General features: G+C 31.9%; 2 protein-coding genes across 5 annotated transcripts; one reads left to right on the top strand and one right to left on the bottom strand.

Annotated features, from left to right (window-relative positions):
- Positions 1-357: 357 nt before the first annotated feature.
- On the bottom strand, positions 358-17,665 carry spn-E (tudor domain containing 9 protein spindle E). Of its 3 annotated transcripts, none has more exons than XM_074113590.1 (27): positions 17,525-17,665; positions 17,196-17,320; positions 16,905-17,133; positions 16,444-16,611; positions 15,460-15,681; positions 14,658-14,861; positions 14,394-14,561; positions 13,637-13,833; positions 12,610-12,767; positions 11,830-11,996; positions 11,473-11,637; positions 10,948-11,110; positions 10,733-10,860; positions 9,723-9,941; positions 9,122-9,336; positions 8,626-8,775; positions 7,680-7,830; positions 7,368-7,595; positions 6,516-6,743; positions 6,267-6,419; positions 5,799-5,933; positions 4,675-4,817; positions 4,004-4,138; positions 3,619-3,757; positions 2,871-2,989; positions 1,917-2,144; positions 358-613 (listed from the first exon to the last, which is right to left on the bottom strand). In XM_074113590.1, exons 3-27 carry the CDS (start codon positions 17,106-17,108, stop codon positions 478-480), a joined length of 4,323 nt encoding a protein of 1,440 aa, XP_073969691.1. In that variant the 5' UTR covers positions 17,109-17,133; positions 17,196-17,320; positions 17,525-17,665; the 3' UTR covers positions 358-477. The 3 variants fall into 3 exon arrangements, with proteins under 3 accessions (XP_073969691.1, XP_073969692.1, XP_073969693.1); XM_074113591.1 differs by having other exon boundaries at positions 16,905-17,117; XM_074113592.1 differs by lacking the exon at positions 17,525-17,665 and having other exon boundaries at positions 16,905-17,130; positions 17,196-17,321.
- Positions 17,666-17,844: 179 nt separating this feature from the next.
- Pbp45 (proximal sequence element A Pbp45) lies at positions 17,845-22,259 on the top strand. 2 transcript variants are annotated; one of them, XM_074113602.1, is made up of 7 exons: positions 17,845-18,120; positions 18,214-18,360; positions 19,135-19,285; positions 20,204-20,390; positions 20,643-20,738; positions 20,832-20,877; positions 21,914-22,259. In XM_074113602.1, exons 1-7 carry the CDS (start codon positions 17,987-17,989, stop codon positions 22,020-22,022), a joined length of 870 nt encoding a protein of 289 aa, XP_073969703.1. In that variant the 5' UTR covers positions 17,845-17,986; the 3' UTR covers positions 22,023-22,259. The 2 variants fall into 2 exon arrangements, with proteins under 2 accessions (XP_073969703.1, XP_073969702.1); XM_074113601.1 differs by having other exon boundaries at positions 20,643-20,741.
- The last annotated feature ends 805 nt before the right edge of the window (positions 22,260-23,064 follow it).

Below are 23,064 nucleotides of genomic sequence, written 5' to 3'. Positions count from 1 at the left end.
GCACAATTTCAACATGAATAAAATACTTTATTGATTTCTTAAAATGTTTATAAAACTTATTAACATCACTTCATAGTTTTTACAAAAAATAAAATAAAATATTCTTGAGTTTTGCAAGAATCAATGATTTTTCTATAATAAACAACTCTAGACATAGTATCAAGTAGAAAACGTTTAAAAGTAAACAGGAACTTCAGAAATACTCAGGTTAATACTAATTATAACCACTTTCAATATTAGATTAAAATCATAAAAAATAAGAAAAAATTACATTATAAACAATTGGTAATGTAAAATGATGTAAGGCGAAAATGAATGATTTTTTTTTTTTAATGAAAGAATAAAAGATAAATCAATGAAAAAAGTGACTAAAAACATAAAATTAATAAAATTTTGTTTAAAGTTGTACTAATTTAAAAAGTCTACATAAAAAACTCGGTTCCAACTATTAGAAAATAATAAAAATTAAAAATATTTTTAGTTAAAAGTACAACTGAATTGAATCAAATTAGTTTTATGCAAATTGGTCTGTAAATGTAATCTCAACGCTTGTAAATCATCCACATACACCTGGCAAAGTTCACATTTTGTACCAGTTCGCATCACGTCAGCGCTGAAATTAAAGTAATAATCAATAAAGTTTAATAAGGTAAAAATGTAACAACTTTTAGGACAGTTATCTCACAACAATACCTAGTTGAAGTAGTGGGGTTAAGAATAAGATTCACTGATCTCTTCTTTGAAAGGAGGTTCTGGAGATGGAGGTAAGGAAAATGAACTTATAAGTTATCAAGGTAACCGATTCTTAATCTTTGATCTGGCGGATTTATTGGAGAGGTCTGCAACAGCGTTCAAATCACCCTACAAGGGAGTTAGAAGTCATAAATTTTAAGTCAGTTAAACAAAAGGAGATCATTAAGGTTTTTTTATTTGAAGAACAATCAGATTCCGTGTAGACGCTAGAAAGCCAAAGCACAATATTGTAATAACTGCTTTTTAAAGAAACCTCTGTTATGTCTAAAACAACAAAACTTGACGGAAGTTTTACATTAACCTAGTTTTGACTACTAATTCATAACAGGATTCTCCCTTCATTTGCGTGACTTTGGTGAGGTCATAAAGAAGTAGCTGGGGCCAGTTTTTAGAATTAGGTTTCTAGTTTCTGTTTCTGGGATGCCTTATGGAAGTCTTTCAGTCGACCGTTAGGCTCCAGGCTAAGCGAATAGTAACTGACTCGGTAGTACAGGTTCTGACAGTTTTTCCTCTGCCAAACCTTCTCGAAATCCTGCTGGTCCAGGGGTAAGTGCCATGCCAACTCAATTTGATCTTACCGCCTTATATCGGGAGCGACCAGCTCAGAAAATATTTTGACTATTGGACAATTCGTTCCCACTTTCATACCATATTAAAAGACTGCGACAGGGAGGGGTGGAAACTGCCTATTATCATGGCTTGGCAAAAACAAGTATCTTTTGCCTAAAAATAAAGATTCCTTCTGCTACGTCCACAAGGAGTTGGCACAATACATTTTTTTTGGGTGCATTGTCTAGAGAATAAAATCCACTCCGAGTCTAATATAATTTCATCTACAAAACAATCATAATACCAATGGTGTAGAAAACGTGAAATTCAAGAAGAATAGAAAAGTATCTGTTAAAATGAGAAATTCAAAAATATATTTGAAGAACCCTTGAAAATAGTTAAGGAAATCTAGTTATCTGGTCTAACTGTATAGATTGATAGCCACAGGATTGGCGAATGAATCCTGGTTGGGTGACCTAGTCTGGAAAAAGATCTAGGTTGCGTTGACTGCAAATGGAGATTTAAAAGACTGACTGAAGGTGACGAGAATGAGATTTTAGTAGATACGTAAAAAAGTTAAAATAGTTGTATCAACTAATAAATTTTCAACTAACCCATCACTATAACCCTGCAATAATTCCAGATGTGATTTAATTGCTTCTATTTTAGAAAATTTCGGACCACTGCTCAACTCTACGCCCCATATTAGGGAATATATTGACGTTGAACTGGACGATTTAGGTCCTAGTGGGTCTAAAAGTACATCTTGTGGTAACTGATCCCAAGCGAAACTATTGTCGAACATCGTCTGTGCTCTGCTCGGCCTTTTTTTGTTGATTAATCTGGAAAAATAAAAAAATGTATTAATATTCACACGAAAAGTTCAAAGGTTCAATTTTTGAAGCTTTTTTATTTTGATACATCATACTGAAATGTGAAAGGGATTCCCTATCCCTTCCTCTATCTTAAAACAAATTCTCTAGGAAACTCGATAAAACTTAAAAGCCAAGTATCGTAGTAGAAAATCTCAAATGAAAAACCCTTTTTTAGAAAGCCAAGAGGGTTCGCAAATAGAAAAATAAATTTCGTTTTGCAACTAGTATTCAAATACTCATACAAATATCTGTCACGAACACAATACTTCCTCTTTATATCTAGTAAAAGGAAGTAGAAAAAAAAGCATTAATTAACTAACGAGACCCAATTGGGCGGAACAGGAAAATCTTGACAATAATAATAATAAATAAGAAATTCACTCATTAAAAGTGGTACTTCCGCTTGAATGTTTGTAGGGTTACCATTACGGTTATTTTCTTAGCGAAATTAAGAGAAAGATCAAAATTGATCTGGTGCCGTTTTTTCCTAATTGAGTTAAAACTGGCCACAGATATACACTCAAACAAACCAGTTTGCAACAACCAATTTTTGTGACTCACGGAACCTCAAAATATAAAAAAAATAATAGATATTTCCGGTGTCAAAATACAAAATCTACAAGCAATAGTTCCTGTCACGAGGTGTAAGAGGAAGTAATAATAATAATAATAATAAAATCAACATATACGTACATCAACAGATATTCTTTAATTTTTCTTTGTGCTTGAATTATTCGAGGGCTACATGTTTCCAGATTATTGTACAAAGCATCACCCACAATGAAGTTCATCCAGAATCTCAACTTATTTATCTAGAAAAATAAAAAAAAATACATAAATAAAATAATATTTAGCATTAAATAAATTTACAAGAGAAGGGAAAAATTAAAAAAGAATCCAAGAAATTCTGCGATTATGAGCGAGATTCAGTTAGAATAAAAATGATGCTTTAAAGAAAGACTAACAATATCTTCCTTCTTGAAACACTCACAAGAGTTTCTCTTGCGTCAATGATTGAAACAATAAATGACGAATTTCCTTCAAAACCTTCAGATGCCCACCAATCAATAAGAATGTACTTAAGGCCAGCCAATGTTATTATTGCTCTCTTCTAGTCTAAACTATTTCACTTGAAATCATTGATTATCAATAAATTTGATTCTTTAAAATCAAGTATCGAACTGAAATAAATTTTTTTTCGAAAAATGTTTCAAATAAAGGTAAAGAAATGGTAGGAGTTGCGATATTATTATGATTTATTGAAACACTAGGAAAATCCTGCTTATTACACCATTTTCTTGATAGGTCAATTAGATAAAGACTTTTCTTTTTATGAGGTCCAGGGTACTAAACCACCAGACGGTTTTACACAACCAAATTAATGAAAAAGCAACTTGGGGGCATAAAAATACCAAAATATTTTCAACAATAAAACACTCACATTTTCTAAATCTTCAAGATTAAATTTGGTATCAAACATGATTTCTACATCGTTTTCAGGATGATAGCTATCTCCAGACTCAGGATCAAATCCTAGTCCACACAGAGCTCCAGTTAGTTCTTCACGTTCAGGATCGGTCCTATAAAAATCAAGTAGAAAATCTATTGTACTTAAATAATTACTACATAATAATAATTACTATTATGGGGTTGATTCCCATAAAGTGCTCGCCCCTTTCAGTATATTATACTTATAGTTTGAATTATAGTAAAGGTATAAGTAAATACCTTAACAGAAAGTCTTAAAAGACAGCCTTGACACCAGATTTTTTTCATAAGAACTATTATAATTCCTACTATTATTTAAAACAAAACAAATTTACTACCTTAATTCAACTTTAGGCGCAAATAACAGCACCATCAAGCTAGGTAATCCATGCATGTTCGGCAATAATGTGGTATTTCTCAAGGTCAGTCTATCCGATGAGGAGCTCTGGGTTACGTGGGCAGCAACCATTAACCTAGGAGTCGAATTTAAAATTAATATTTTTTTGAAAAATATTTAATTTACAAATTATATACGGGCAAGGCCATTTTAGAGCTTTGCATTCTACTTCAAAGTCACGGTTTCAGTCTTCTTGTATGATTTTTGACGGTAGAGTATGCGGTGTGAAGAAGTTGTTGGTTAGTTTCGTCATGTGTGTGAAAATGTCTGATATGTTTAGTTGAAATGAACACAATACTTTGTTCTGAGACATAGATCTGCTAAAAATAAAAACAAGTTCATAAATAAAGAGAATGAATAAAGAGGTTATCGAGGATATCGCAGATTTTTTGAAAGGTAGAGTTCTCTAGGTAGAAGAGCTGTCCCCTCTCATGGTAATCCCCACAAAAATACATCGTCCAGTATTAGAATATTGTAAAAAATCTATCTTGCAAAAAAAAAGTATAGAAAAGTGCATTTTACAATAACGAAGTCCATTATTTCAGAACATACTGATGTAGCATCTGACTGCAAAAGACCATCCAAGAAACAAAAACTATATGACTTCCTTACCTGTCATGCGTATCCATGGGCACGTTATCCAATAGGACAGAATTCACGGAGTTCCATTCAACTTGCACCTCTTTGCCAAGACATTTTTTACTAAGACTATATAAACTCATCTCCAATGGACTTTTGGGCCCTTTTAAAAGTACCTTAACAGAGGAAAAAGTGCAATATTTAGTTCGAAAAACTCACGTCATGCTTCGCAAATCGGGCTTCATTTACAAGCTTACAATATTAACATCGACCAGTGGGAGAAAAAGCAAACAGGAAATGATATAGAGTTTTTAACTTATTTTTTACAAACATGTATAAATTTCATGATGTACTTGGTTTTGCAGTCCACTTGTAGGAATTTGTCTTCTCCACAAGTTTATGATTGGTCCACAAAACAATAATAAAAAATTGTTCTTAAATTTTCGACATTTCGGGCACCTCTGACGTCCTTCTTCAGGAACTTGGTTTGAGGGAGGTAGGGAAGATGGAAGATTAGAACAAACCTTCACATTTAAGTCATTTTTTCATTTTCGGCCCCAACTGATCACTACAACTTTTCATTCCCCATTTATTCATCTAAATATTTCTTTAATTTTCTTTAGTTTCAAACTTTTTGTGACCAGTTTTAAAATCTATGACATTTTAAAATTTAGGAACCCGACCTTGATCCAACCAAATAAAGTACATTTCTTATAATAGGTTTTTTGAAGCCCCATATATAGAATTACTAAAATAAAATGGTAATACTAATTGTTAAAAAAATAATTTACACAATAACATTTAATTAAACTTGAACCACAAATAGGCACGTAAGTTTCTGATAAAATTAAGTTAAATTAGAACTCTAAATCGGAATCTCTTAAATACTGTAGTGTTCTCTTTTGTCCAGTAACTTTGGTTCACATCCTAACTGATTCTGTGCTTCAGGCCACATCCAAGACTTTTTGGACTAGGTCTTGCAGCAATCCACTGCAGCAACTTATCAAGTTTATACTCACATATTGTTAACAAACAGTAGAAGTGACGTGTAAGATTTTCGTGGCATACTTATTGGTCTACATGATTCTAAAACTTTGACTTGAAACCATTTCAAATAAAGTAATGAGTGATAAATAATGTACTCTACAAATACGTACCTTCGTCTGACATTCTTTCTCTGAAGGTGGTTCAAATTGGAAATGAGCGTAGGGATCATCAGGCAAATAGGACGGTGTATACAGTTTCAAAGCTTCCGGACTCTTCTGTGCCATGGTTCTCATCACATGATTTTCCTAAGTGAAAAAAGATTAATACGGTTTAAACATTTTTCTATGAAATTTTGAGAAATATTTATTATTTAAATTTGTCTAGGAGATTACTATTTTCCGGAATTTGTATGAACAATTGCATAGAATTTGGGAAAGTGCTAAGAAAAAACTTGGAGGATGAGGTCGAATAAAGAACTGTTTGGTGAATAGAACTTAGTAGGAGTGTATGGGCGAGCGGATTAGGTTATCCTGAAAACAAATTTCATCTGGCATCTTGGAAAAGGAAAAAGAAACGAAGACCACTTATGCAATTTCTCTGTGACCTTTGGTGTGAAAAATAATAAAACAACGACTTACTCTAGACAAATAAGGTTCTTCAGCCATTTCAGCAAACCCTCGTTCAACAAATTCATGATTAAATGATAAATTATGTGAAAACTCGTCTACTTTTTCCAATTTTTCCGGCTTGAATAACGTCACGGACATAACGTTTCCTACAATGGAGTATATCTACAAAGCAAAGGAAAAAAAAAATGGTGGATGAACCAATTGTAAATTAACTCTCCAGTATTAGTTTTTAAAAATAAAAATCTTATTTTATTTTACCAAAGCGATACAGCTTTTGTCTTCAAAATAATTACTAAAAACGGAAATTGAATCCTTAGACCAATATCCTTTTGGATTCAGTCGTGCCGAAGGTTGTATTTCAGCTAGTGTACATTCAATAGCTAACGGTGGCTCATCTTTTATACCACAGTTAATTAGATGTTCAGAATAATCCATCAATTCCTCTAATTTTATTTCCATCTCATTGCCGTAATCTATATAAAATACCTGTTAACAAATAATAATAAATTGATAGAGACTTAGTAGAGTCAAATGTACAAAAAAAATTCTAATCTAGCTAAATCATTGCTCACAAGAACGGACAAATAATTCATCAAGATAAATTTATTAGACTTCTAACTCTAAATCGGTGTTTCACGGTTTATATTAGTTGATGAAAACAATCCGAAGTTCGGGAATATCGCCTCGCTTTATTAAAGTAAAAAAATGTAATTACAGTAGTGCATTTCAATTTGGATATTTAAGAATCAAAGGATGAAAGATCAAATTGTTGATTTAAAAGAATTGGTCCCTATGTTTCTAACGAACAAAAAATTTTTAGTAACGGAAAATTGTATATTTTTAAAATATGACGCCGAAACCTGGGAATGCTAATTCCAATTCCAATTTCGCATTACCAATCACATAGGCAAAAGAAACAATATCTTTCATCACCGGACAATGATGTCGGAAGAAGCTCCTAGGAAGAGAAAACCTAAGAGCCCAGATGGATTCGATGCCGCGTTCACCGCTTGGGGAATTCAGTAAGCTAACTATTCAACTAATCTCTTCCCTATTTTTTGTTTGTTTGTTTGTTTTTTTAAATTAAAATTAGTTGAGAAACACGCTTACTTGTGCCAATCCCAATTTCATATCCACATTCAAAATGACTGTCCTGTAATAAGCTAGTTGTCCTGCTTCAGTAAAATGCGCTATACACTTCGTTCCAATTTTCCATTTGTCCTGTGATAATTTAATTAAAACATTTGGTTGTCGATTTAATTGCATATTCATCCAAATATGGCGATCTGACATTGCTTCATCATTTATATGGCAATAGAAATGACCCGGTGAATTGATCTAGAAAGTATTTTTAACAAATTAAAATATTTAAATAATCAAGTTTATTCGTGCATAATTTAAATGAACAATTACTCAACATACGTGTGTTAAAACGATTGGCAGGACTGTAGTACCTAGCCCAGGTAATAAGGTCTGATTCACTGGTTTACTTTTCCTCTTGTTCCAGCAGTTGATATTTGGAGATATTGAATCGCCAAATATCTCATGAGCCCTTCTCCTAGCATCTGCAGGTCTAATACACAGTAATTTAGCCACATTTAATAACATTAATCGAAAGAACATGCAATTTTCCCCAAAAAATGATAATATCACTTTCCCATTTCAGAGCATAAAGACACAAATGTTATTTTCTAAATATGAAATAATTTCACAAACCACAACCACTACTTTTTCCTTGAACCGGAAGCTGAGAAATCTTTTTAAGTATTCGTATCAATATTAGAATACTTAAAATCTAAGTACACTTTTTGCATACAAAAAAAACCATATAATTCCATAATTTTTCATTCTTATCTTAACTTTTACTTGCTAATAAATAATATTTTTGTAGCTCTTAGCCTCTAATATTCTTGCACAATGTTTATAAAATACTCATTGCTATTAAAACAAAACCCAATAGGCTTATAAGTACCAAATTTTCCTTCATTAACGCCCCTATTTTATTTAAGAGCAAAATTTCCTATTTATGCAATGTACAATAAAATATATTTTTTCTGACTCTGGGCCATAGTAACTCTCCTTAGCTTACCAAGCTAGGTAATAACTAGACCGAATCAAATTATCGAAGATGAGTTTATGCATGTTTTGAAATCACGGTGAATTAGAAAAAACATTCAACAATAATGTATTATTTTGAGTGGGTATGGCTCCCCCCACAAAAGAGAATATTTAAGAAAAACGCTTCAAAAAGTAATATCAATCTTTAGCTTTAAACGATCTTTTAGTTTTTAAAGTTTTGTTTTATCACTAACAAATTTATAGACTAATCACCAGCTACATCAGAGAAAAGTAATAAACCAACACCTACGGTAATAAGGCTAATGTGATAGGAATCTGGAGATGTCTCATTTTGATGGCTCTGCACAATGCCAAAGAGATGGTACCGGGTGCTCTTCGGCCAGTAGAATCTCGATCTAGTGCTGATCGGTAATTACTGTCGAATGTTAAATACACTTTGCTGAAACATAAACATAAAATTGTTGAAAAATAAGTAACTGAAATAACAACAAAATAATAGGACTTGAAAAATAAAATGGTCATTTCTAACTCTTACCAACATTTCACAGCTTGTAACCGTACCTTACGCTAAAATGTAACCTTTCAGGGAAACCCATCATTGGGAACCACATTCAAGAAATTAAACTATCTTTTGTACAATTTACACACCTTAATTATGTGATTATGTGACTCTTATAGAAGTGCCGTAAATAAATCTTTTTATGACACAGAGAACATGGATTTCTTATAGTCCCACAACACTCTTACTCTCTTACAAATCTACAATCAATTCCCAAAATAAGTACCTGCTTCCATCAAAAGAAACGTTCATATTAGATCCACAATGGTAGAAATATTGTTTGATACGATCAATATATAAAGGTCCGGGTTGATTTGTTGGGAAATTGGATAAATATACAGTTGTAAAAGGATCACGTCCGCCTAAAACTTTCACAGCTTCCTTTTCATCAATCTGGTTACGCAGGAAGTAATTCGGATAAAAAGCGCCAGCTAAGACGATCTAAAAATGATATTAAAAAATATAAATCTTATACAAAATAAAGCAAAATAGAATAATTACTGTATATAGGGTGTAAAATTAGATGTGCCCCGCTATTCCACGAACTAATTCTAATCATCATAATAAAACAAAAAGTTCAACACAAAATTGAAAAATTAAATGTTCCTTCGATTAGTGTAACTAAATTTGTTAAACAGCTCTTTTCCATGGGAATTTAGCCAGTTTTTATAGAAAAAAATTTAGAAGTTTTAAGATGAACGTTTTCTCATTAACGGTTGAACCTTTAATTTTTTATTTTGATGAGCAAAATATGTAGGTATGAAGTTGTGGCACAATTAAATAAACAATTGAATTAGCAAGAAAAAAAAAAGCAACAGCTGTCTTACCTTCAATATAAGCGCTGATTCATGCTCTTCCCATAAAACTTTATTACCTCCAATTTGTGGTACTACACCGATTCTTCTTAAGCGATTAACTATTTCCGATTCTAAACGTACTACTTCTTTTAGTGATTTTATTTGTATGAAATATTTCGAAGCCCAAGCATCCTCTGCTACACCACCAGATTTTTTAAAGTGGCCAGATGTTACCTTGTATCTCCATAACTGGAAAAATTGTGCATTTGATGATAGAAAATTATAACAAATAATGTAGGATAATTCAGTATTGGCCAAAGCCGATATTTATACGTTGAAAGAGGTTGTATCAAAATTGTTTTAAATTTCCAATACTTATATTTGAACGGATATTTATATTTTCAGCGGAAATACAAATTTGAGGTCCCCAAAGTAACAAAAATCAGGAATAAACGCTAACACGATTTTCTCCTTACAATTATTAAGGTTGTAACTTAAACATTTCCTTCAAATTTGAAATTTAAAACCTAATTTTTACTGTTTCGATATCCTTAAATTATCGATTAAATTTTAAAAAAAATATTCAAATAAAAGTTTCTAGTGTAGAGTTCTGTCCATCTTTCTTGGTGACAGATCTATTTATCTAAAGAGAAGAGATATTACTTATTAGTTTATTAGTAGATGTCGAAAAAATATCAAGAACTAAGGAGGGTTCTAAGGAGTTATGTCCTCCTCCAGCATCAAGTAGTTTCCTAGGGGTCTGAATCATTCTTAAATCACGAAATCGCTTTCAATTAGTAACTGTATTAGAGCTTCCACCTTCTCTCCATAAAATCCAATGATCGCAATACTTCCTCTTAATCCAAGAATAAGAGAAACTACTGTATTTTCAGCCAGGGACACTTTTTTATAAACGACAATAAGTTCGGATTCCCTGCTGGAGTTGATACAAATGTCGAAGAATTTAAAAACAATTTTTTTTTTTATAACTTACCTTCATAAATAACAGTTAATTGATAGAATAAATATAAAACACTAACCTTATAGGCCGAAAGATACGAAATTGGATCACTAGCAGAATAATTTGCCCATCTCATTTTGGAATTGTAAGCTTCTAATTGTTGTTTAAACGGGGTGCTAAATACACATTTCACAGCCATGCTGCACGCTAAAATCCGAAAAAAAAAAGAAAAAAGAAGTTACATTAAATTATCTAGTAAAATAACTAAAATTAATACAAAAAAAAATTACAAACCCATAACAATGCAATCTTCTAAGCAGCTGAACATATGTCCTAAGATAATTAATTTCGATAGGAATGGATCGATTGGCAAAGAAGCCATAACTTTGCCGATAAATGTTAGATCGCCATCATATTCATCGTAAACACCATTGGATGTTAATAACAATGCACCTAACTAAACAAACCAAAATTGAAGAAATTTAGTTATTATATTTTTTAGCAGAATACATTGGGTAAACCAGCATAGGATAAACTAAATTGATGTAACTGGATTTGAAGAAGTTTAAAAAAAACAATCCCTGGTATGAACACATACAATTTTTATTTCTGTGATTCGCGACATTTTAACTTACACAAAAACATACTTAATTTCACAATGAAATTGCACTTTAGAGTGAATCTTACTCCATTACGTCACCAGAACAGACCAAAAGGAAAACTTCCTTCCCTCTGAAGTGTTATTTGTATCATATAAAATGTATCATAATATTAATATTTATAATTAATTATTGAATAAAGTACTGAGAAAAATATAACCTCTTTCAAATTGAGAATATTAGTTTGAATGTTTGAGAGATCTGGTGGATCCATAGCACGTCCTAAGATGGATGCTGGTGGTCCGATATCCAATTCTTTAGCTTTCAGGATTAGTGCATCCAATGGACAGCGTAAAATCTCTGGACTACAATTATCTGAAAATTTCTTTAAAACAAAATTAAAATTTAAAAAATATATTAATTTTCTAAACAATTAAAAGCAAAACTTTTATAACATCATTTTATTTATTTAATGGAGTGAACAAGTACAAGATTGCGGACATCTACCATTAACACTAAGTTGACACATTAACAAGTTTTTTTTTTAGATGATTAATTCGTATTATTTAGGATTCACCTTATATAATGCTTGCGAGACGAGCCTGTAAACTCGTCCAGGCATGACTCGACCTACACGACCAGCTCTTTGTATTGCTTGTGACTTGGAAGCCCAACTTAGCTGCAAGGAACTGTAGCTGGTTTCACGTTCTTGGACTTGAATCTTAATTAAACAGAAGTCTATCACTGAAAAAAAAAATGAATACAAATCTGCTATAAACATTTACATACTTCGCAGTTTACTTAATTAAATTTTATTCAAATTACAATTCGTACCAAAAAAATAGTGGATTCAAAATAGCACTTAAAATTTCAAAACAAAAAAATCTCTAAAAAGTACAAAAATCTATTCAGTGAAATAAACTTTTCGCTAAACAATTTCTAACTTTTGATACATATTTAATACGTTGTCATTCCAAATGTTGCATTAGCGGCAATCCCAACTACCTAAGTGGTCCTTAATCCTCTTTTAAGTCTTTTCACAGGGAAATATTACAAATAAAATTAGAAGAACAATGCGCAATATATATACCAAGTTGAAAGAATATCGTAGTTTTCAACAAAATCTAAAAATGAAAATTTTAATTAAAAAAGTGGCAGGTCCGGTTTGCTGATTTTGAACAAAAAGCCTTTTATTTTCAGGTTTAATGGCCGCACCTATACTTGATATCGAATTTGAAAATTATGATTTTTGTTTCTATTGTAACACTCGTAAATTACGCATAGTTAATACGTACTATGCACGATTGCAACAATGCTTCTTTCCTGGAAGAGGAGGTATGAAAAAAGATGAACTTACCATATTTAACGTCAGGTACAGTAATGGAAGATTCAGCAATATTGGTGGCCAATATAATTTTTCTAGTGTCTTTAGCTGTCGGCTTGAATACCTTGAACTGTTCATCGCTAGTTACAGATGAATGAAGTGGACATAACAACCATTTTTCTGTATTTTTTCTGGAAAATGTAGTAAATTAGTTGTCAAAAGTTCTTTGTTTGTTTGTTTAGAATCCAGCGGACTGTTTGAAAGTAACTATCAGAAGTATTTTATACGTTAGGAGGACTATCAAGTTGAATAAGAAAACTAGGGCTTAATTCTGAACGGTTTTGGATTTTTTCATCGATCTTCAAATATCCTGATGTGAAATGATACAAGTTTTCTTGACCAGGTTCCAGGGCATTTAAAACAAAGGGTTTATGTGTATTAGGTCGTGATCTAAATCCTTTGCTTCCATGGCAAAATGCATCATAGGTTCAGCCGTTAATTAGTAAATGCCTTGCAGGTTACAGAATAAAAACAGGAAAGAGAGGCAAAAAAGTTTATTACTAGCCAGCCAATCAAAACCAGGTCGAGCGGTTATCCAGTCCCCTTATTTCTATCACCATGAATTGCTATCTATATAGATATAGTCAACGCTGAGCCTGGCAATGGATAGACTTAGCTGATTTTGTCAAGAAGAGAGGAAAGGGGGGAGCATTGCCTACATTAATCAGTGTGAAGGCCTTTTACAACAGGATGTTTAGCCCTTGAAGAAGAGAATCTCATGCAATTAAAGCTATACTCTAATATCGCAAAATAACATCTCGTCCAACAATTGGTGAAGCATATTACCATTTTGAAGTCAACAACTTCACTAAAATCAAATAGAAAGCACTAATGAACTATCTATGCAGGTAGTGTTGGATGTCTAATATGTTTTTAGACTGGAATAACCTGCAGGAACGCCAAGATGAAAAAATGAAGATAGTGAATCAAGACAAGTTAATGTCTAAGTTTTTCTATAAGAAAAGTTGACTAGTTTACTACTACCTGTCAGTTTACTTACGATTTAGCCAATCTCTTTTCAAGTGCATCATACATAAGCTCAATTTCATGAAGTCCTGGAAGGAAAATAAGTACAGATCCGAGAAATTTAGATTCATGTTCAATAATGTCAATCGTGTGGAATACTTCAATCAAGAGTGCTGCTAATTCGTATCCATTATTCTCGATACGTGGTTCTGCTAATTTTAACATCGGCATCTGTAAAAAAAAAGAATTTTAGAATTAGAAAAGAAAAGGTGAGAATTTTGTTATCATAAATCGTTTCATTGGTAGCTAGTTTTAGTTTGGAATCGTGGTTTCAAATGATCTCTCTCTTTAGGAAGTCTAGACATGACAGATATCCGCACAGGGTAAGGCTAGTCAGAGAATACAACAACTTCCAGGAAGAAAAATGTTCCCAAACAGTAGCTGAATTGTGTTCAGCTTAAAATTACAATAGGAACCAGACTAAGTCTCCAGGTCCAATAATGAATACGCCATTATAGTAATGAGCACATATATGTTACAAGTTCTGTTCGATAAAAGGATGAATAAACAAAAAATAGCCCTGAGCGAGTCTGAGATATCATATTGTGACTGCAATCTGAATGTTAAGCTCTGAAATCGGTAGGCGACTGAAAGAAAAGAAGGCGACCAAACATAGAAAATATATTCTTAAGCTTCTATCTACAGACCCCAAAAAAGACTTGGCTCTTTGTATTATTTTATTAAAAACTTCAAATTTTATTACATTTATATAATATTTTATTTTAACAAACCGTTATTGGTATTCTGTCCACAAGTGAGTCCAAATAATAATACTGTACTGGAAAATTTGTTTTTGAGTATAGTTCTATTACTGGTGGCTCCAATTTCAAACCATTTATTCTTTTTGTAAAATATTTGACAAATTTATCAGTATTTATCGTGGCTGACATAAGAATAACCTGTAAGAGATTTAAATAATAAATCATAATTTAGACGAATGCTGAATGAAAGATTACCAAAAAAAACTAAATCGTACAGGAAGAAAAGTAATTGACCTTAGTTCTATTTCCAGGAATCCTTAGAAATTTTTTCACAACAATTAATAAAAAATCTGTTTCATTGTCACGTTCATGTATTTCATCAATTATAATATGAGTGAAATTTGTTAAATCTTGTTTACCAATCAACATTTGCAACAGTACACCAGACGTACAGAACAACAGTCTTGTATCTTCCGATTTCTCCTTTTCTAGAGCAACCTGTTGTACAACAAACAAACAACATCTGTTGCGAATACTTACATAACTTTTCTCTTTCCGAAACTTAAATAATTAAATTTTCTTCAAACTCAGCACACAAATTAATTGGCTTCACTTTATTTCCTGACATGACACTTTAAAGAGAAGTCTATTCCTTTCCCTCTGCAAGAACAGCCCTAAAATTATTTTTCCTACCAAATTAGTTTCAAAGTTACAATAACCTTTTAAATGGGTAGTTGTTTACTAAGTTTAAACGAAGTAATCAGCTGGAAAGTCTTTAGTAAGGAACCCAGATGAGGAGTTTCTTCTAACACATTTAACCCTTTTTAATAACACTTAATAATAAATACTTGAGGTAAGACCATCCCCGCCTGTCACACAGAAGTGGCAATGAGTGTGTGTAAACTTCACGAACCAACGAAATATTTGAGCTGCATACTGCGATTTTCCTTTTCTTTTGTCCGTCAACATATACACGTATAATTTTATAAATACCACTTTTCCGAACACGAAAAGAACATTTCAAACTCGAATGTGTAAAGCTAAAATGACCACACTACTTTCTCTTACTCTAGTAGTTAAAAGAGAGTAAAAATACCTGATATCCGACAATTGATCCAACGGACCAATCTCTTTCTTGGCAAACTCTTCTAGCAATAGACATGGCAGCGATTCTTCTAGGCTGTGTCACAACAATGTTACAATGTACATTATTATTGCGAAAACTATCCAATATGTATTGCGGTACTTGTGTTGTTTTACCACAACCAGTTGGACCTTTTATTATGATCACAGAGTTTTGTTCAATTTCTTCTAGAATCTGGAAAAATTTAAAAAAAATAGTGGTCTAAGGTAGTGTTATTTGTAATATTTTTTAGAAATATAATGTGTACGTCGGGTTTCTTCACTTTGAATTTCAGTCACACCTGAGAATTGATAATTTCCTGGAGGAAAATGTTAATCAACTTTTGGAATTTGAAGACTGAAATACGAAAATAAAAAACGATGATACTTAAACATGAGGTATGTTGTCTATTGCGTATGAGAGAGAGGAAACAAGCTTTGTTCATTATAAGAATTGTATCTGGAGAGGAATGCCTTATTTAATCCTCTCTAACTGACAAGTATATTTGTCTAACAAATTTTTACGTTGTGAATCTCAGAGCAACTGGACTTTGGTCTTTTGGATGGTTTAAAGAGCACTGAAAAGGTGGAAAAACTAAAAAAAGGAGCCTCATGATTTGCAAAATCAGCAAAGTTGTCAAATCTGGGGTATGTTCCACACTGCAATCAAAACGACCCACTTTCGACCACATTCACTTATGATGATGAACGGATCCTGAATGACAGCTGGATAGTTTATTGTTTGAGTACCGAGGTTTCTATTGGTGAAGATGTGTTGCTATTTATCTCAATCAATGCGAACAAGAATCAGTTGAGGTATCAATTTTAGATTAAATCCTCTAAACCCTGGCCTAAAAAAAGGACTAGAAATAGAAAACTAAACCATGTATCATTCAACCAACCAGATCATTTTAAATAAAACTCCAAATAAAGTATATTGTAAAAAAATTTTGATTACCTCCTCTTTATAAGTATGTATCAACAGTTGTGGATCAATTGCATGATTGAATGAATAGTTTTCATAAACTTGTGTCATTTGATCACCCAAAACATCTCCAATATTCGGCATAGTTCCCACAGAAGTTGCGGCGTCGATTTCAGAGACAGGTTTTTCTGGTAATTTGCGCTGAAATCAGATTACGTACAGGCAGAGGTAGATATAAATAACTTTGCTCAAGTGAAAAAACTCAGTTTAGTAAACTGCTCACTAAAAACTTGCACATTACTGAAATATCTCGCATAGAAATCGAAGATATATAATTAATATTTATATACATATGATTATCTACATATTATGCTACCTCCATTATGATCTTGTTTTTAATAAATAGAATTTCTATACATAAAGAGATGATGTTTGAAGACCGAAATCTTCTGAGGAATAAAAAAAAGCAATTTTAAATATAGCAAATTTCTTACTAATCGAATATCTTCCATTTCATCTTCTTCTTGATACTTCCTAGCATATGATTTCCCCAATTCCTTGCGAGGTGGACATCTCTTTATTCCTTTGTTAGGTGTGTCGGCGAACAAAAGATGACCTTCTGTTTGCCCACCTTCAATTTTTATCTTTTGAAATTGTTGATTAGTTTTAGCAATATTCAACAGGGCTTGATAATCCATCCTTTTTTTCTGCAATAAACGACTTCTACAAATTTAAATTATATGGCCGAAGAAAATAAATCGCAAGGTATAAACACATTAACTTACATATGTTCCCTCTGCTGGTTACGAATAATTCTGAAACTAAATGATAAACGCAAAAAGAAAAGCCACGTCTGGTATGAATTCTACCAGAAACAACTTAAGTCCCTTCATACACATATGTTGACACACTGTGGAATAATATAATGGATTATGACTTTAAAAGTACAATTAAAATCAACTCTTAAGAAACATAAAGCAAAAACAAGCAAGAAGAAGATCATTCACAAGAGCCTATTTACAGCACAACAATTAAATCAACTTCTGACATCCATTTAAAAGTATCTTTGTCAACGATTAAAGCAGTTGCCTTAAGGAAGTAATCTAGTCATTACCTTTCTGGGATTAATAATAAAAAATGTTTACTGAACATTTAAGTACTACATTTAAGAACTTTTGATGTTAAAAACAACAAACAAATCTATTGTTAAGAATCGAAGTTATGGACGAAACGATTGATAATGGAAAGATGTTATCGATACCAAGTTAATATCTAAAAAGAAAACGTCAAAAATTAATATAAATTTTGTTCGTAAACACTTAAATGTTAGTGTACATATTTATTTCGTGTAATGACAGAGTTTTAAATTTCAACTATGCTAAATAAATTGAATCGTTGTAAACAGTAATCAACAGTTCTAGGACATCTCAAACCTAGACTTGAAACTTGTAACCTTCCATGAATATGATAAGAGGGAGTAAATTTATATTTAAATAGATCAAATTTGAAAACTAAAAGAAAGGCCTTGGTTTAATTTGTTTCGTGCTGTATATTTTTTTTTGTTTTTGCTGTAAAAATGTCTTCTTTAATATTAACTGGAGTGCTTGAAGATGTTGAAGCTCTATTAAGAAAATTTGTGGATAAAAAAAATTATACTTTTGAATCATTTACTGAAGTATGGAAGGAAATGGGATTTTATTATATTTTCTGGTAAGTTTTTTTTTAAACTGTTTCATTATGAACAATTATCTTTAAATATATTTCGCTTCTATTTGTTGAATTATTAAAAATTTTGTTTTTCAGTGGACGACCATCTGTATTAGAAATGAAAAACTTTACCAGAGAATTATTAATGATGGTCAAATCATTTACGCTTGGAGATTTTACAATTTGGGAAAAGTCAGGAGCTGTTTTTCTTCTTTACGCACTTTATTTCATTCAGCCGTTAAGGTTTGCATGGGTTTTTAGTATAAAGTCAGATATAAATAGAATTCAAAAAGATTCGTTTTTGAAGTATTTTTTAAAATTAGTTTTCTATATTTGTAGAAAATCTTAAACTGTTAAAATGCAACTTTGCGTTGCGTTGATCCCATTTCTTGGGTTTGGAATAAGAAGTTTGCATTCTAGTTTCAACTTTAAAAAGTTATATCATTTTCTCTAGTAAGCTAAACGTGCGATGAGCCGCTGGAGTTAGATTTTCAGTTTAGCTTTAATCTGACGGGAGGAAGTGGCGAGTTTAATTTACTCGAACCAATTTTTGTGCTCATAAAAGCTCAGAAAAATGTTTTTTTAGAAAATGACTTTGAGTAGAAAAACTCAAACTCGCAAGCAGCTGCAACGTTTTATTTCAATTCGCGTCTCAGCAGAAGACTCAAATCTAACCAAGCAATCAAAATCGCTATCATTTGATGAAGTAGAATTTTTTTTTATGAAATTTACTGAAAAAAGGCCCTAAGATTTTTTCCAAACTATTTATATACATTGCTTACAACATATTTTATGAAAAAATTAACATAGGGTAACTTTAAGGAAGAAAATGTTCTTATATGACATTTTCGAGTAATGTACGTTTTCTCAAACATCAATAGTTTCAGTAAGAATTTTATGTTTTCAAATTCGGAGTTTGAAGTATGTATTTACGAGATTGGACTTACCAGATTTTTGTTTTTAACCCTTAAAACGTTGAGAATAAATTAAATAGCTTATTATTTATTTTTATTTCAGTCAACAAGTTACTATAAGAATTGAGCCCAAAGAATGGATGGAATTATGTGATTTTGCGGTCAAGATGAAAACTATGAATATGGAAGTATCTTTTTGCTTTTACAAGCTTGTTGTAAATCATGCATTTGATTTCGTTTTTTCTAATAAACCGGTAAGTATTGTGTTTTAATTCTCATCTATTTTTTCGTAATGTTGCAAGCGTTGGTTTGATGGGCATTGAAAGTATAAGGAGTTGTAATAAACATAAGTAGTTAGGTATTAACTCTAAAGCTTTCACTACAAGCTCTCCATAAGTAGTTTTGCAGCTTTGGCAATGCATGTTCGGAGAAGTGTTGTCTTTCATTCAACAATTCCGTCCCTCTCAAAAATGTATCTATTTATTGTGTAACTGGATTAAATCCTCTACAGTATAAGAACTGTATTGCAGAAAAGTTTGGTGTTCGCAGGAGATTTTGATCGTTGAAAGGGTTGACGGTTCTTCATAAAAAAAAAAAAAAATTATTCTCTTTGCCAATGTTTACTTCCTTCTACATACTTCACCTAGCAACTGGACATGACCCACTGTTCATTCATATTTTATCGCTTAGTAATAGATATTTAGTTATATTTTTGTGTGTAGGATCTCCGCAGATTCGCTAGGAAGTTGAGGAGTAGTTTTTTGAAACAGAGACTATCTAAGGTCCATGATTAGACGATTAGAGAAGCATGGCTCGCTTAATTTTACCTTATCAGTACGTGCCTTGACATAAATAACAACCGGTGGTTTATGTTATATTTTTTGATTGCACACCAAAATAGAAATAGATAAATTAAATATTCCTGTGCATAGACGGAACGATTTCATTTGTGGAAAAATATATTTGTTTTCTTTCTGTAGTATCAGATCTATCCTAGCAAAACGATAGTTTTCGAAATTAAATAAACGAATTCATTCTAGCGTTTTAATGGATGTAAGTTCATATTTCTTCTTGAAGTATTTTCCGTACCCTTGATAAGTTACCCTTAAGTAATAGTAAGGTAAAGATTTGTGAATGTTGACGAGGTATTTTTTTTTTCATTTCCATTTCAGTTCACGATTGAGAGTATGAAAGAAGAGGAAGTTGTTAAGAAGGAGCCTGCAATTAAAGCAGTACACGCTAAGTATAAATATGATAAATTTGCTATGGGCTCATTGTTGACGTCATTAGGTTTCGATCCAAATTCTTCTGCCCAAAGTGAATCACAGTACAATGAAATCAAACAATTGCTTAATGAAAGTAAGTTACTATTTTTTTTCGGTTATCGATAAAAATAGATTTAAGACGTAAGAAAAATCCGATATGGGCTTTAGTATTGTTACTGCTCTTTAAACCCTGAAAACCCTGAATCGAAAATTTGAAATGATCTCAATTCTCTCCCTATTACATCTTTCTATGTCTGGTAACAGTAAGAAAAGGTAATATACCACATGTATTTAAAGAGCGTTAATTAAACAATATTCATTCCTTTCCGTCTTTCTCTTTCTTCAGAATTTCCTGAAATGTGCAACTTCGAAACAAGAAGATTCGCTGTGAATCTTTTAGTACCAAGAATGGATACAGAAGAGCAATCAACACCTCAAGATAGTAGTAATTTGTTAACTTTTACAATAAAACGTTACAATTATTGATTATAATGAATTTCGGTACCTAATGAATCTTATTTTTCCACTTTTTAAGGTGCATCAAATCAGAAAAGGAAGAAAAGAGAAAAGAAAACCAAAAAGTAAGTGTTTTAGCGATTAACTCTGGTATTTCTTAAATTAAAGCTTCTAATGTTTCCAAATAAAAAACCGAAATGAAGGAATTTCTCAAATTTTCATAACTTTCTTGAAAATGACTCCAACGAGAATGGCTATGGAAAATCAGTTTAGTGGAAGTGTCACTTTACTGAATGGCTTGTTTCCAATTTGGGGAAATTCCCATTCTTTCCCACACATCCATCTGGGTCTTTTTCCCTTTGGGTCTTATAGTATTCTTAAAATACTGCACATTTAGTAGTACAGTATAGTGTAATATATGTACATGATGTACATGATACGGCATCAAACATGCGATCAGTTACACTGCATTTATGTGGATGTGAAGTACTGGATCACTGGTGTGGGGCGGTTTATGAGCTCGGCCTTGTAAGTGGAAGATCCTAAGTTTGAGATCCACAAATACCTACTTTTTATTGAAAATTGTGAATAACAACATATGATCTTGTGACCAACTTCCGGGCACCTACGTGATATACATTGAGCACTGGTGAACTACTTTATTTATTTATTTTTTATTTGCTAAACTAAGCATCAAATCCAAACTGCATACTATTAGTGCCTGACAGTGCCTGTCAAGGGTTAACTTCCGAGAGAGCTGGATTTTAAAGAAATAATAAATTAACCAAAAAGGGGCTTTGACAATGGGAAAAAATAAAGTTCTGCAATTGGGCTTTGAACTGAAAAGGAATTACATAAGAAAATTAAAAGGGATAAGGCCACGGAATCCATGCGGTTAGAGGCAAGGCCGGAAAGTAAAAGAAGTCTCTTAATTGGATTCCCAGCCAAGATCTGGGATTTAATTTAGTGGTTAATGTGAGAAATTAAATGGTAAAGTATGTTTGATAGTCGCTTCCGTCCGTAAATCCTAATTGGAAAGTTGGACTTTAAACCTGCGTGAAAAAATACGCATTACTTTACTTTAATGCAACATTCTTTCACTTCTAAGTCAAGATTTTTTCACCTAGGTTCTAATAATATTAAATTATCATTATTTTTCAGGAAATTTACTGATCTATCACTATTTGAAGATGAACTTTTAGAGGAATCAACTTTATCAATGCCAAATTTACTGCAAGATGATTCAAATCTGGATGGTGTTGATGAATGAAAATTTCATTTTTTCTTCGGTTGTGTTTACATCTGACGAAGGATCTCATAAAAATGCACTTTTTAAAAAAAGCAGAATGATTGTACTTTAGAATACAATCGAAGATGCCCTCAAGAATATTTTAATTAATATTTATATCGTTTCAAACGATTCCTAATTGGTTTTTGTTTATTTCGCTAATTATTCGTTGGAGACTTGCATACTTTTGTTTATATAAAACAGTGGTATTTTTTTCTTTTCAGTGAATTTTGTCCGGTCGAGATGTTCTTTCTCAAACTGTTTTGTAATAAACATTTATAATGATGTATTTACATGGTTACCTATCGTTGGTTGCGCATTGCATACAGCTTAATTGGCTAAAATTTTATTTATTTAATTTTTATTTATTTTTTCTAGTCTTAACAATTATTTGTTGCTTTGAAAGTTGTCTTTAGAATTCAATTAATAGTTTTTTCAGTCGCTGATTGTTTGGCTTTAAAATGCCGAAAATTAAGAAAAAATTATTTTGAAAGTTTCCATGATGAAATAAATTTATATTTATTAATAATTTTTTTATAAATCAATTTCGTTTAAGAGGCGGTTTTATCATAAACTTAATATAAGTTTGTTACAAACGCTTTTGTGTTTTTTTCAAGGTATCAAAACTTCATTTTCTATCACCATTATAGCAAAATAAATTGCAGCAAAGTTACCTTACTGCATAATTTCAGTTTGACAACTCTATCATTTGTCTGGTTTTCGATAGAATCATAAATCCACACTGCTTCAAAATTTGCAAGTGCTGATCTTTGTGACAATGAGTTTATTGGCTAAAAACACCTTCTTCAGTTGCAGCAATAACATGAAGTATTGTATGGTGTACGGAAGTAGAAGAACCTTGAGATGACTGGGATGTTTGGATCTCGATTCAGGCACTCAGCGCCTATGGGTAAATTTCCCATTGCTTGCTGATAAAAAGGATTTATGCAATAGGAAGATGCGTCCACTTCAACCATCACTGCTAGAAAACATGTGTAGTATCATTTTAACAACAACTTAATTA

Source organism: Rhodnius prolixus, unplaced genomic scaffold (genome assembly GCF_049639745.1).
Source record: "Rhodnius prolixus isolate KJV_2025 unplaced genomic scaffold, Rpr scaffold_7, whole genome shotgun sequence".
Classification (NCBI taxonomy): domain Eukaryota; kingdom Metazoa; phylum Arthropoda; class Insecta; order Hemiptera; family Reduviidae; genus Rhodnius; species Rhodnius prolixus.
The sequence above is the reverse complement of the archived record's forward strand: the minus strand, read 5'-3'. Positions and strand labels throughout refer to the sequence as shown.

What these genes read in the sequence shown, in the direction of transcription:
- spn-E (XM_074113590.1), bottom strand. Translation starts at nt 17,108, where the DNA reads ATGGATTATCAAGCCCTGTTGAATATTGCTAAAACTAATCAACAATTT. An exon ending in TACATACTTATAAAGAGGAG is followed by an intron (nt 15,682 to 16,443) that starts GTAATCAAAATT and finishes AAATTTTTCCAG; the next exon opens with ATTCTAGAAGAAATTGAACA. An exon ending in AAGAACCTTATTTGTCTAGA is followed by an intron (nt 5,934 to 6,266) that starts GTAAGTCGTTGT and finishes TTTTTCACTTAG; the next exon opens with GAAAATCATGTGATGAGAAC.
- Pbp45 (XM_074113601.1), top strand. Translation starts at nt 17,987, where the DNA reads ATGTCTTCTTTAATATTAACTGGAGTGCTTGAAGATGTTGAAGCTCTA. An exon ending in TCGTTTTTTCTAATAAACCG is followed by an intron (nt 19,286 to 20,203) that starts GTAAGTATTGTG and finishes TTTCCATTTCAG; the next exon opens with TTCACGATTGAGAGTATGAA. An exon ending in ATCAACACCTCAAGATAGTA is followed by an intron (nt 20,742 to 20,831) that starts GTAATTTGTTAA and finishes CCACTTTTTAAG; the next exon opens with GTGCATCAAATCAGAAAAGG.